The sequence below is a fragment of the Oryctolagus cuniculus genome, chromosome 4 (assembly GCF_964237555.1).
Source record: "Oryctolagus cuniculus chromosome 4, mOryCun1.1, whole genome shotgun sequence".
NCBI lineage: Eukaryota > Metazoa > Chordata > Mammalia > Lagomorpha > Leporidae > Oryctolagus > Oryctolagus cuniculus.
In genome coordinates, this window is record NC_091435.1 from 135,112,202 (window position 1) to 135,127,567 (window position 15,366).

The following is a 15,366-nucleotide window of genomic DNA, read 5'->3' on the forward strand; positions in this document are numbered from 1 at the left end:
ATAAATGAGAGCTTTGTAGGGTACAGTTTTCTGGGTTGACAGGTTTTTTTTTTCTTTTAAGTCTTGGACTATATCTCACCTTTCCCTTCTATCCTGTAAGGTTTCTGATGAGAAGTCAGCCATCAGTCTAATTGAAGATCCTCTGAAAATAATCTGATGTTTCTCTTGTTCACATTTTAGAATCTTTTTCTGTGAAAATTTGACTACACAGTGTCATGGTGAAGACTTTTCTGTTCATGTCTCTTAGGAATTCTATGTGCTTCCTCTACTTGGACATCCCTTTCTTCTTTCTCCAAATTGGGAATGTTTTCTGTAATTATTTCACTAAAAAAAGCCTTGTACTCCATTCTCTCTTTACATAACTTCAAGAAGTCCTAAGACCTGCATGTTGGGTTTGATAATAAGATTAAAAAAATAATAAAATAAAAACTAAAAAAAGCAAATAAAAAAACCCAGACTTTGGAATTAATTTTGCAAACTGTGAAAGAGACAAAAAAACAGGAATGGGTTTATTATTTTTATTTTTATTTTTTTGACAGGCAGAGTGGACAGTGAGAGAGAGAGAGACAGAGAGAAAGGTCTTCCTTTACCATTGGTTCACCCTCCAATGGCAGCTGTGGACAGCGCACTGCGCTGATCTGAAGCCAGGAGCCAGGTGCTTCTGGTCTGCCATGCGGGTGCAGGGCCCAAGGACTTGGGCCATCCTCCTCTGCACTCCCGGGCCACAGCAGAGAGCTGGACTGGAAGAGGGGCAACCAGGACAGAATCCGGCGCCCTGACCGGGACTAGAACCCAGTGCCGCAAGGCAGAGAATTAGCCTACTGAGCTGCGGCACCGGCCTTATTTGCTTTTCTTCCTCTTAGGTCATTTCTCATCAGATCATAATATAAAGTTTTCTTCCTGTCATCTTTTAAGTCTCCATGTAAATTACTAGATCTTATTTTAATTTCATTTTTATGCTGTATTCTCCCCCATGTGTTTTTTCCATCATATCAATGGGAAATCATCTTCTTTTAAATTTATTTTAGATAATCTATAACTATGCATTCTTTGTAGAAGGAATAAATTACAAGAAATTTAAGAAAAATCATAAGGTTGAATATGTTTTGCTAAGCCTTAATTTTAATTGTGTATGAATTTGTCACAAATGTACTATTTAAAAATATCTATAAATTGGCTATTCTTAAGTATTAAATTTTACATGGTCTTTTATGTTAAATACTAAGGGAGATGATTCTTTGAAATTTGATTCCATTCCTGTGGAATTACTTCTCTGCAGACTAAATAATTCCACTTAAAAAGCTCATTGTAATCACACACACACAGAGGATATAAACATATAGACATTAAAATTCTTCCTTTACTGTGCCCCTCACAACTTTTTACCTCCTTTGTTTCACAAACTACATTTTCAGAGAGCAGAGGATAATAATTATAAAATCTACACTTCTAGCCTAAATATCACAATGGATGATTTTTAATGGAAAGAGACTTAGGAAGGGAATACACTGCAGATTAAAACTCACAGTAAAACTTTTAACCCATGCAAGTACTTGGAAGGTACTAGAATGAATGACATGCCTTTATCTCTACACCAGTTTTCCTCAAGATTACACAGTGTTTTAGTCTGGATAATTTTTTTCTTTTCAAGGGGTGTTCTGGGCATTGTAAGATGATTTGTGGCATCCTTGGCCTCTACCTACCAGATGCTAGTATCAAACTCCCCTCCAATTTTGACACAGAGAATGTCTCCAGATCTTGCCAACTATCCCTTGGGGAAGTGGGGTAAAACTGCCTCTCTCTCTCTCTCTCTCTCTCTCTCTATATATATATATATATATATATATATATATATTTTTGTTATAGTTCCAGAATTATATTTTTATGTGATTCATTCTGTTTTTCTTAATTCTTTTAAGAAAAAGACTTTTTTTTTAATTTATTTGAAAGGCAGAGTTACAGAGAGAGAAGGAGAGACAGCTAAAGAGAGATGTTCCATTTGCTGGTTCACTCCCCAAATGGCTGTAGCAACTGGGACTGGGCCAGATTGAAGCCAGGAGCCCAGAGCTTCTTCCATGTCTTCCACATGGGTAGCAGAGGCCCAAATACTTGGGCCATCTTCTGCTGCTTTCCATAGGCCATTAGCTGGGAGTTAAATCAGCAGTGGAACAGCTGGGAGTTGAACTGACACCCATAAGGAATGCTAGTGTCACAGGTGGAGGCCTATCCTGCCTGCTTCGCTACCATACCAGTCCCTCATTCTGTTTTTCAATTTTCTTTATCCCTTTCTTTCTTTTAAAAAAGTTTATTTGAAAGGAAGAGTGACAGAGAGAGGGAGAAATAGAGATCTTCCATCCATGGGTTCACACCCCCAAATGACTACAACAGCCATATGTGGGACAAGCTGAAGCCAGGATCCAGGAACTCCATCATAATCCCACATGTGGGTGGCAAGGCACTAAGCACTTGGGCCATCATTTGTCACCTTCACAGGCCAATTAGCAGGAAGCTGGATTGAAAGGGGAGCAGCAGGAAAACCAACTGGCCTGCCAATATGGGATACTAGCATTGCAAGTGGCAGCTTAACCTACTGCACTACATCACTGGCCTCCAAATTACCATTGCTTTACAGAGTTCCTGGTCATCTTCTACCTTGTGTCATTTTTCTCTTGAAGATACAGACAGAGTTTTTATGTGACTCTGTATCGTCATTCATTTTCTTTCATTCACTTGGGTATATTTGCCATCTGAATTTTGAATTGTAAGGAAAAGGCAGCATCAATTCCCAGCCCAACATCCACAAAACAGACGCGTATTGGAAACAGACATTTCATTAGAATGGTCTCAAAGACAAAAACATATCTTAAGCTTCACACAGGTTTTCTGACCTGAGAAGTCAGTTTGCACATAACTAAGGGAGTCCAAAAAGGGTTGCTGACTCTATTTTTCTGTGTAGTTATAAATTACTTCACTTGTTTCTAATTCAGGAGCTCCAAGAAATACTGGCTACCTTGACCCCCAGGCTGGCTCTCTAGAGCCCCAAGTTGGCTATCCAGGGTCCCATGCAGGCTACCCAGTTCCACCAGCTGACTATCCAGTTGCTGACCAAAGCAGCATTCCTGTCTCAGATCAGCCAGAACATACGCAGCCTGGTGAACCTGCGGGGGTACCATGGATGCCAGCTCCACCACGTCCGTTGAACTGCCCACCTGGATTGGAGTATTTGACTCAGGTAATTTTTTTTTTTTTATTTTTTATTTTTGACAGGCAGAGTGGACAGTGAGAGAGAGAGAGACAGAGAGAAAGGTCTTCCTTTGCCGTTGGTTCACCCTCCAATGGCCGCTGCAGCCTGCACGCTGCGGCTGGCGCACTGCGCTGATCTGAAGCCAGGAGCCAGGTGCTTCTGGTCTCCCATGCGGGTGCAGGGCCCAAGCACTTGGGCCATCCTCCACTGCACTCCCTGGCCACAGCAGAGAGCTGGCCTGGAAGAGGGGCAACCGGGACAGAATCTGGCGCCCCAACCGGGACTAGAACCCAGTGTACCGGTGCCACTAGGTGGAGGATTAGCCTATTAAGCCGCGGCGCCAGCCTCAGGTAATTTCTAATACATGAAATAATCATAAACAGCAAGACTGTGCTTCCAGTTTACTTAACAAGAGTAACAAATTAATAATTTATCAAATTTGAAATACTGAAATATTTTGTTAATAATGAATTGTTCATTTCATTTTTTCATCAAAATAAAAATGTCTTAGAAAATTGTGTTCTGTGATCTTGAATACCATTTATGATAATAGCCAACAGCCAATATTTATTAAACAAAATTTTCTAGTCTTTATCCTATGCAAAATACATACAGTGACTCATGTAATCTATAGAACATCTTTGTGGTTAGGAACATGGCACCATTTGAACCTCTGATTGAGCACATTGTGTTCTCCATGTGTTCTTTAATCTCACTACTAAATAATTAATTTGCAACTTGGAAAAAGAGTTTGCATGAAGTTTACTGTTGAGTTTCCTTTTTTTTTTTTTTTTAAGATTTATTTTATTTATTTGAAAGACAGAGTTACAGAGAGAGGTAGAAACAGAGAGAGAGAGGTCTTCCATCTGTTGGCTCACTCCACAGATGGCCGAAATGGCTGGAGCTGCACCGATCCAAAGCCAGGAGCCAGGAGCTTCTTCTGGGTCTCCCACGCGTGTGCAGGGGCCCAAGAACTTGGGCCGTCTTCTCCTACTTTCACAGGCCATAGCAGAGAGCTGGATCAGAAGAGTAGCAGCTGGGACTAGAACCAGCACCCATATGGGATGCTGGAGGTTCAGGCCAGGGCTTTAACCCATTGCACCACAATGCCGGCCCCACTGTTGAGTTTCAATTATTGAAAGCAAATGAGAAGTTTAAATATTTTGTGTTACTTGACTAATGTTTTTATTGTAGTTAATAAAACTGCATCGTGATTATATTGATTTCATCCTTGGCAGGCTCCAATTTTATCAGTATCATCAATAAGGGCAGGAAAAGTCCTGGGTTTTTCTGTTCTACATGATAGTTAATGTTAGCAAGATGAGTGTAATATTTTTGGTCGTAGAAAGAGGTAGGTGAAACAGCAACATGAAATTCTGTATACCGGCTGGTGCCGCGGCTCAATAGGCTAATCCTCCGCCTTCCAGCGCCAGCACACCGGGTTCTAGTCCCGGTCGGGGTGCCGGATTCTGTCCCAGTTGCCCCTCTTCTGGGCCAACTCTCTGCTGTGGCCAGGGAGTGCAGTGGAGGATGGCCCAAGTGCTTGGGCCCTGCACCCGCTTGGGAGACCAGAAGCACCTGGCTCCTGGCTTCGGATCAGTGCGATGCGCTGGCCTCAGCGTGATGGCCATTGGAGGGTGAACCAACGGCAAAGGAAGACTTTTCTCTCTGTCTCTCTCTCTCTCTCACTGTCCACTCTGCCTGTCAAAAAAAAAAAAAATAATCTGTATACCAATCTATAAAGAAATATTTTTATGATAGCCAACCAGTTTTGATAAACCAGGAGTCTGTCTTCTATTGTCTGTACCAGTTCAATTTTACACAGAAACACTCTGATATTTAAAAATCAGGATGTCAGAAAACACACAGAAGTTATCACCAACTACAAGTGATGTCAGATATGCTTTAAAAATACTTGACATTTGCAGAAAAAACTCTTTAAATTAACAAAAAATGATCAGCATTTCTTGAGCCTCTTTTAGAAGGAACATAGTTTTTCAAGGTTCATAAGGAGTCACATGTCAGTTTAATTTTATCTAAATTTTCCCTAATCAGTAGTGAACACTTCCAGAAGTTTTTTAATTAAAAATATTGCTATTAGTTTAACACTAGAAGGTAATAAAATTGGTAATTGATTATATGTAGTTTTTAAAATATAAACACAAAGATTTTAATTTGCTTGATTTAAGAAACATTGTTTTGACATAAACTTAATGCTTAATTTTGTCTTTCCTGGAAGATAGATCAGGTACTGATTCATCAAGAAGTTAAGCTACTGAAAGGTATGTATGCATAGTTTTCATATTTCTAGAAAGAAACTAAGTTTATGCAGGCAAACACATGTTAACCATCATAAATATATCACTATTACCCAGGGGCCAGTTCACCAAGTTATTTACAAACTCTGCCTTCAGAATAATGAAATTATGAACAGTATCAGCAATTTACAGTAAAATTCTCAGGTGGTGATTAGGATTTTGCTGGGCATCTTTCCTTACAATGCGGACATTAACTTAGAAGGAACACAATCTAAACTTATTTTCACTTCTTCCCCTACAATTAAAGCTTCATCTGTTTTCTCCCCAGTTTGTGATCAATCTGAGAATGGGTCAGAGCCACATGAATAGTTTGGCTACCTAAGTACATTTCTGAAATAAGTAATCAATTTGAATCTGGCTGGGAATTTTTGGAAAATTATTGCTTATTTCCACATTTTCTCTTGGGAGTTCAGATGAGCCCTGTTAGACTTTTGTCCCCTGGGCTGTGGATTGTCAGCTTATAGGCAGGGGCACTGCAGAGTTGGAGGATACTGACCAGCAGGTTTGAGGCTGGGCTCCCAAGAAGAACAAACTGGCTCCTGCTGAGTGGGTGTGACACCATCCTGTGTATGTTGGTACCATGACCCCCTGGTGCAAATATAACCTCAAGAAGCCAATCAAGGTTCCAGGACAGCTGCCAATGGAGTAAGCCTTTGAGTGGATTCCTGAACAATAGTGTCCTCCTTCTAGATAAAAAGGGTTAAATGACTCTGCTGGTCTGCACCATATGTCTGTTAAGTCCATCTTCACCTGTCTGCAGAGTTCTTTTCTCTGATAGAAATTAAAGCTAACCTTTCCAAACAGAGTAATGGATTTAATTAAAATATGCAATTGTCATTTCTTATATTTACATTATTTATAATGTACACTAAGATATTTGTAATGGTTTTACTCAGAAAAGAGCTCTTCATTATTTGATGATTTGTATTCTGACTTTTCAAAATATGCTGAAGAATACTTATTAAGGTTATAAAATCCAAACCAGATATTATACATTATACAGCACACTATTTATTTTTATAGATTTACAAACTTTATAAATTTTAAATATGTCTTAATCATGAAATATAAAATTAATTCCTAATTCTCTAGTCTTTAATTCTGTGGTTGTTTTAAAAAGGGATGTCTTTAGTTTTTGCTCTCTTTGTACACAAATTGAAAGTTCGCATTGTTTTTTTCATATTACCAAGAAAATGTCTCTTAACATTTGAGCATATAAAGCATTAATAGTTTCTCTCATTTCAAAGCTTAAGAGATCAAACAGACATAAACAGAATTCTTTTGCTTTGTTTGGTTTCATTTTCAAGTAACCAGAAGGAAACAGAGATTATGTAAACCCATGTTGTTTAACAAATCAACAAACAACTTTGTTGGATAATAAACATCCTCTCAAAATCAGTCTAGTTTTTTCCTCACCAACCATGTAACTGTGGCAGATGTTTAAGTCATGGGTCGGTCTTATAAATGCAGAGTCCCAGCAAACACACTTAAGGGAATTTGTACTGACAAAGCTTGTAGAAGGCATCCTATCTGAACAAACTCCTGTCATTTTTACCTCCACATGTTTCTTTGAGTCAATTCTTATTTTGTTCAGGGTCTGATATCCAGTGGCTTAAGCTACCAAGCACTGTGGACAAATGGGGCCTTTGATTGCTCCTTCCTGACTGTAAACAAGGAGAGATGTCCAATGTGTGAGTCAATACAGGAAGCCGTTTGTATTGTACCACGTGGGTCTCAGCACGTAGTGCCTCTGATAAGGTGCAGAGTTCACTCAGGAGGCCCCTGGTCTAGATGAAGCCCTGGTTGCCAGGAACATTTCCCCCTTGCCCAGTACCCTTCCCTCCCTGCTAAGCAGCTGCTGCCAGTTTAAACCGTGGTACCTGGTGCCCAATATGATGTTCTGGTTCACCTTCCATTTCTACTCGTTTTCTACACGTGTCCTTTGGAAGTGAACCCTCTCATTGCATTTGTTCAAACAATGCAAAGATTTAAGACTAATTTTGGTTTATAGAATAGTTTATCAAGCCAACTGATGTATTACAACGTTTTATAGCGCCTAAGCATAGAATCCATCTTCTTATCTCCTCCATAACACACAAAACTGTAGCATGTGAGTGGACATTTTGTCCACATTCCTAGCACTACTATGGGCACCTGCAGTAGTCCCCCAATCCCCACAGTGGAGTTTCCCTTTCTGACGGGAGTCTGTGAAATGAGAAAGATCTGGCATATTTTCCTCTCTGTGTTTCCCACAAGAACTCTCATAGTATCATCTGCTTTTACTTTCCATTTTGTATCATTGGGGTCATCTCTAAATACCTTTCTTTTACCTTTTTTCTTTTCTTCCTGGTGTAGCTGTGTGTTATATCTTCAGGTAGATTCAATGGGTCATGATTTCTTCTTTTTGTCTTAAAGTCTTACTAGATTTTCAAAGCAAAAACAAATATGAAATTAAAAACAGCTTTGGACAGAAGATTTTCCTGGCAGTGGAAGATACTGATTGCTGTACCCGAAATTGCTGGGAGGCACTTAGACCTTTCACATTGAGGATTCTTGATAACACGGGCCGAGAAGTGATCACCCTGGAGCGACCACTGAGATGCACCAGTTGCTGTTTCCCCTGCTGCCTTCAGAAGGTCAGTGCACAGTCACCAGGGCAGGTTGTAAAGTCGCTCAGTGCTTTTCACCTCCTCATTCACCTAAGCATATTATCATATTACATTTACATACATTATTCTTCCTTTATAGATAGAAGTTCAAGCTCCTCCTGGTGTCCCAATTGGATATATAACTCAGACCTGGCATCCATTTCTGCCTAAATTTAAAATTCAAAATGAGAAGGAAGAGGATGTGCTAAAAATTTGTGGTCCATTTTTTGTGTGTAACTGTTTTGGAGATGTTGACTTTGAGGTAAGAGATGTCATGATGTTCTCAGAAGTTGCTTAATATAAAATATATGTTTTTAGTACAGGAATACAGTGTGATATTATGTTATTAAAAACATATACAAATATTTCAAGATGAGAATAAGTACTCATATAAGAGTAAGACATTGATAAGTACTGTAAACTAGTATTTCAGGAAGAAGATAATATACTCATATTTACTTTTGTTCCAAATGCTAGTTGTTACTGTGGTCAAAGAGCAGTGTTTATTATGAGGAATGGAATAAAGAGCAACACAGCTGATAAGTCAAACAAAAATAAGCCAAATGGGGGCAGGTGTTTTGCCTAGCAATTCAACGACTGAAACACCTGTTGAAATAGTTGACCCTCACACTACAGTGCCTGGGTTCAAGTTCTGGCTTCACTCCATTTCTAACTGCCTGCCAATGCCTGAGAGGCAGCTGGTGATGGCTGGAAATAGCTGGGTCCCTGGACATACTGAAGAGGTTGACACGGAGATACTGGTTTACAGATGGCGCATTGTCTGTCCTCCCCATCACTGTCATTAAAGACATTTTTTGAGTGAACCAACAGATGGGAGCACTCACCCTCACTCACTTGTTCACTCTCTCAAATAAAAATAAATAAATAAATAGAGAAAATTTGAGTAAGACTTTCCCTGGTGACTGGCCAAGAGCTCTACTATCAGGATTAGAAAAATAAAAAAGCAAAATATCCAACCTTTAGATTTTATATGATGATGCTATATATATTATCCATTTTATATAGAAAGCAGCTCACTTGGACAATCCTCCTCCTGTGGCCCCGGCACCCAGGGTTCTAGTCCCAGTTGGGGCGCCGGATTCTGTCCTGGTTGCTCCTCTTCCAGTCCAGCTCTCTGCTGTGGCCCGGGAAGGCAGTGGAGGATGGCCCATGTGCTTGGGCCCTGCACCCACCTGGGAGACCAGGAGGAAGCACCTGGCTCCTGGCTTCAAATCAGCACAGCACCAGCTGCAGCGGTCATTTATGGGGTGAACCAATGGAAAAGGAAGACCTTTCTCTCTGTCTCTCTCTCTCACCAACTCTGCCTGTCCAAAAAAAAAAAAAAATTAAAAAATTAAAAAAAATTGAATCTGTAATTTAGCTAAAAATTGTCTAGTCCTGATGACTGAAGTTTATTGTTCACATTTCAAAATTTTGCCACAGAAATTATGTATTTTCTTTTTTCATATTTATCTTGGTGAATTTTTCATTTCTTGTAGAATTCAAAAGAAAAAATAGTAATATCTTTATCAATATGGGGTTGGATTTATGCTAGATGCTAAGTTGCCATCAACAATTTTCACTAAAAACTATTTCAAAATTAAAAAATAAAATGTAAGGTTTTTATCAGTAGTGCAAATACTTAGATGACAGCTGGCACATTGGCCTCAAGTTGCTCCAGGTACATTTGTTATGGGGTTGCAGCAGGAGGCCCTAATTGGATCATATTTTCTAATGGCTTATCACTGGAAAGCAAGAACCAGGACGAACCACATAGCCATGTTGAAGGACAGTACTCTAGACAGTAGTCTGCCCATAATCCTTTCAGTTTGTTATGATGGCCCTGGTTTTCCTTAGGCAGAATTGTCAAATAGTAAGATCTTTACTTTGGAATTTTCTTTATTTTTCATAGCCCTATCCAGCTTCCTTTACTGCCCATGCCCTACAAGTTGTCCATTCTTAGCTGAACGTTATCCAGGAGCATCCCAAACTGAATTATTTGATACTTTTCTTCACTCAGGCCTGCCAATCTTCTTTTCTATGCTGTTCATATTTCACATGAACCGACTGACAGTGGTGGTAATGAGACTTCCCATTATATTGAAACTTTCAGCCTTTCTAAACCCTGTGTTGGTTTTAGAGCAGAAATCACATGGGAATTATGTTTGCTACATTCTATTCCAACTTCCAGTCATGTCATCAAAAATTGTTTTCATATCTCCATCCTCCTCTGCTTAAATTTTGTCTTGATCACTCAACCAATTTATTATTATCTATTTTAATGTAAAATAAATGTTATAAGTTCTCTGTATAGTATGATAGCATTTTCATACTTTGATAAATAGATACAGGCGCCTATGGGTATGAATGAAGGTAATGTGCTTATAATAACACATGATACATAATTTTAATACAATATTATTTAATTTTACACAAATTTTAAAAATAATTTTGCCATAAGCTTTCCATTAAGTTTTAGATTTTTCTCTTTGTTTTGGAATTTAGATTAAATCTCTTGATGAACAAAATGTGGTTGGCAAGATTGCTAAGCAGTGGACTGGGCTTTACAGAGAGGCATTTTCAGATGCTGATAACTTTGGGATCCAGTTCCCTGTAGACCTTGATGTGAAAATGAAAGCTGTGGTGCTTGGCGCTTGTTTCCTCATTGTAAGTCCATTGTTACTAATCTTGGTTACAGGTAGTCTCTCCAGAATCTTTCTGAAATTATTCAGTAAATTGTATATTTTAAAATGATCTTCTTTTAGGTTTCAAACAATTGCCTGTTTGATACTAGCTCTGAAATTCCATGTGATTCTGACAATGAATTTATGGGTCATCAGTTTTAGTTGGATGAGTCTGTGCATTTTCACATGGCAAATGAAGGACTTTATATATTAAGCAGAGGTCATTTTTGTAGGAATTTTTTTTAAATTTTTTTTTGTGCTTTTGGGATATTGTTGAATCAGGGCTTGTTTGGAAAATCTCAGTGAAACAGAGAGAGCTCAGTTTGGCTTATTATTAAACTAAATCATCAAATACTGGAGTATGAATTGCAATAACAGTATGCATCTAAATAGGCCTCTAGATCTATTAATTTATAGGAAATACATGGTTTAGAGTTGTGGTTCTGAAGATTTCAAAACCCTAACACCAGACCATAACCTAGTTCAACAAGTCAGAAATTCAGAACCAGAAGTGTGTATAGGTTTCCTGGTGATTCCAGTATGTAGTCAAAGTTAAGCTAATACACAGCAGTCATTTTTAGCTCAACAACAGAAACACCTGGCTAACTTTTCAACTTCCCCATGTTCAGATTGCCCCCGAATCTACTAAATCAAAATTTCTGCAGGTGGGACCAAATCTTCAGTCTATTTAGAGCATTTAGGTGATTTCAATGTGCGTCACAGGTGTGAAACATGAGAAGCACCTTTTAAATATGGATTTCAGGATGTAATTAGAAAAAATTAAAAGATAAGGAACAATAGCAAGGGCAGTCATATGGAACAGTGACTTAGGTGATTGCTTGGGATGCCTACATTCTCTTCAGAGTACCTAGTTTAAGTCCCAGGTACTCTGCTTCCAATCTAGTTTCCTGCTAATATGCATCTTGGAAGACAGCAAGTGATTGCTCAGTTTTGTGAGTCTTTCCATTTTAATGATCAAGCATACCTTTTAAAGGGCAGGCAGAAGGGGCGTAGCTAATTCAGAGCAACACTAATTCTATACGATAGAAGCTGATATTGGCGCCGCTATGCTTCTCCAATCAACTTGAAGGTCACATAGGCTAATGTAGGCTTCCTGATAGGCCTGGGCCACACCCTGGAGCAGGTCACCTGATTGGCCAGGGTGCAGGAAATGTGAATGGGGCTCCAGCCGGCTGCCAGCAGTCAGGTTGTGGGTCCATCCAGGGAGGCATGGTGCGCTATGCCCTCTCAACCTCCTGCATGGGCTAGGCAGGCAGTCTCACAGGATCACCCTCAAAAATTAATAAACACACATTTTTATGAAATGAAAACCTACAGCAAAAAGATTCCAGTTCCTTCAACAAATAAGTGGTAAACAATAAAGGTAAAATAAAGAGGAATAGAGAGACTTAAAAGATATCAACTAACATAATTTGCGTCTCATGTTTGAGTACCGATTTGACCAAACCAATGTGAAAAAAACATTTGGGAGACTTTAAGGGAAATTTGAACAGTATGAAGGACTTATTAGTTCTGTATGTGATATCATCATTATATAAAAACAAAAGTCTATATTTTTAGAACCCCATAGAAGTCTATAATTTTAGAAGCCCAGACTGAAGTAATCCCTTATTGAATGATACCATACCACGAATTTGCTTTTAAAACAGGGCAGAGTCAAAACGATCTAGGGAATGAAGTATTGGATTAACTGTGATTGATCACATAAACAATGATTGAATCTGGATGAACAATTTATGGGACCTATTGCTGTTCTAATTTATAATATGCTTTTTTTTTTTCCTGTAATAAAGTTTAAATACAAGGATACTTCAAAGTTCATTAGAAATTAAAAAATGTTTATTTTGTTGCATAAATATTTAAAATATATTCATATGTTTTTCATAATCCACATTTCCATGAATTTTTTGAAGATTCCTGGTATATATGGATTTCAAAATTTTTTGCACCATAGTTAATGCCTTAATTTTTCACAAAGTTTTTGAAGTACCCTTGTGTAACCAGTTATAAAAGATTTTTTAATAAGCATTATTTAACCCCCCTCAAAATAAATTTAACCTTAACTGTGAGGGAACTATTTAAGCAAAGGCAAGGAATCTGAATAAAATGATGTCTTTAGGGAAACAAAGCTGTCTGAATTATTTAGATATATAGGAAATGGGGATAGAATGATGAAATTATTAGAAAATGACTGTTGACTTCTTATAATCACAGGTTACTTCACTGAAAATTGCTAATTGTTGCTTTTTAAACTAGATAGTGTAAATTAATTATAATTTTTTAATATATTTATTTATTAGAAGATCAGAGAAATAGAGTGGAATGGAGACAGAGTGAGTGAGAGAGAAAGTGAGAAGAGAGAGAGAGAAAATCTTCCACCAACTGGTGCATTTCCCAAATGATTGCAACAGCCAATTCTGGGCCAGAAGGCCAGGAGGATGCCAAGAGCCAGGAACTCCATCCTGGTCTCCCACATGGGTGGTAGGGTCCCAGGTACTTGAGCCATATTCCACTGCCTTCCCAGATGCAGTCGTAGGAAGTTGAATTCGAAGAAGAGAAACTAGGACTCAAACCAGCACTCCAGTATTGGATGCCATGTTGCAAGTGGCACATTAACACACTGCGCCACAACTCCAGCTTCAGTAATTATAATTTTAAGAAAGATTAGGCTGGCACCACGGCTCAATAGGCTAATCCTCTGCCTGAGGTGCCGGCACCCTGGGTTCTAGTCCCGGTCAGGGCACCGGATTCTGTCGTGGTTGCCCCTCTTCCAGTCCAGCTCTCTGCTGTGGCCTGGGCGTGCAGTGGAGGATGGCCCAAGTCTTTGGGCTCTGCACCCCATGGGAGACCAGGAGAAGCACTGGCTCCTGGCTTCAGATCAGCGCAGTGCGCCAGCTGCAGCACACCAACTGCAGCGGCCATTGGGGGGTGAACCAATGGAAAAGGAAGACCTTTCTCTGTTTCTGTCTCTCACTGTCCACTCTGCCTGTCAAAAAAAAAAAAAAAGAAAAAAAAGAAAGAGAAAGATCAATACAGGTGAATAGGTGGGAAATGAACTGAAGAAAGATAAAATTGCAATATTGAATTGCAATAGTGAATTGCAAGTGTTTGGAGAAATAAAGGAAAATAACAAATGTGAAAGAAATAAAAACTATAGGTTTTTACTGTAGTCATAGGGAGAGAGTCCAGTTAGACACTTGATGGAGTGAAGCCAACTGGGATCAGAGTAGACATAGTGAAAGAGAAAAGATGAACAGCAGCCATAAAATACTAACTGTAATGCATCGTAACTCAGACGGCTGTCATCTCCTGACAAACATTAAAGGACATGGAACTTGAGATACTGGAAACATTTTCTTACTAGAAAAGAACTACAATGAGGAGGAATGAAAGAGAAAGATTATCAGAGGATTAATTAAATTCATTCTGGTGTCAATAAATGAATGGAGTTACAGAATTTAACTGCTATTAAAATGGAACACTGTAGGTAGAATTCATGTAACTATGGATTTTTTCAAGACTTACTTACTAGAGTTAATTTTCCTTGTGTAACAGATAAATTACTGTGTCATCAGATTCCTTAGCATTTCCATGTCTGAGAATTAATCCCTGTTTTTGTTTGAAAACTCATTTCTGTATTTTTTTTTTATCTAGGACTTCATGTTTTTTGAAAACTGTGGAGGCCTGGAGCCAATAATAGGTGTATGGTAGTGGTAATGGATTAATGAAAATATTCTCAGAAAATATATAATCTGTGTATTGATTGGGATTTTCTAATAAATGTGAATTAAAGTGTGATGCCTGGAGCACCAGTTGTATGATTTTACTTTTCTAGAGTTTTTTGACCATATCACTGACTTTCGTGGGGAGCAACTCGGACTAGACTAAGTTACTGGAATTAAGACTTATTCTATGCATCTGCTCTCCCACAATATGGTGCTGGGAGAGGAGAAAACAGCTTCTACACAGCTGCCTCCAGTTCAGCCAATAAACTGTAGGACTTGCTCCTGATTGGAGGAGAGCAGCGTACTCGGCGTGTGGGCAGCCGAGTTGGGATTGGCGGAGGAGGACTATAAAGGAGGAGAGAGACGGCATGCACCTGGAACATCTAAGAGGAACATCTAAGGGGAACACCTGTGCAGCCCCCGAGAAAGCCAGCCGGCGGTGTGCCGCTCCCCCGCGGAAGTGGGGAAAGTGGCAGGGGGAACCGCCCTTCCACGGAGGTGGAAGGGACGGTAGCCAACCCGGGAAGAACCAGCAGCAAACCCAAACCCGGGGAGGGCCCAGCAGACAAAAGAACAGCGCAGGGTCCTGTGTCGTTCCTCCATGAAGAGGGGGAGCGACAACTTTTAAATGTTTTTATCTGTTATAGCAATGTTTACTGTGAACTTATGAGAAAAAACACAAACAGCTAAAATTTGATGTGGGCAGCCACAGGTAGTCACTCCCTT

The 15,366-nt window shown here is 39.2% G+C and overlaps 1 protein-coding gene across 2 annotated transcripts in view; it reads left to right on the forward strand.

The window, feature by feature from the left end:
* LOC100341882 (phospholipid scramblase 1) overlaps positions 1-14,713 on the forward strand; it is a 29,745-nt gene extending 15,032 nt beyond the window's left edge. The window contains exons 3-8 of one of the 2 annotated variants that reach the window (XM_008266303.4): positions 2,988-3,232; positions 5,484-5,526; positions 7,978-8,198; positions 8,311-8,472; positions 10,716-10,877; positions 14,570-14,713. In XM_008266303.4, coding sequence (XP_008264525.2) covers positions 2,988-3,232; positions 5,484-5,526; positions 7,978-8,198; positions 8,311-8,472; positions 10,716-10,877; positions 14,570-14,626 — 890 coding nt within the window. In that variant the 3' untranslated portion in view covers positions 14,627-14,713. Of the gene's footprint in view, positions 1-2,987; positions 3,233-5,483; positions 5,527-7,977; positions 8,199-8,310; positions 8,473-10,715; positions 10,878-14,569 lie in introns of those variants that run through there. The other variant, XM_051818693.2, reaches the window with a different exon arrangement.
* The last annotated feature ends 653 nt before the right edge of the window (positions 14,714-15,366 follow it).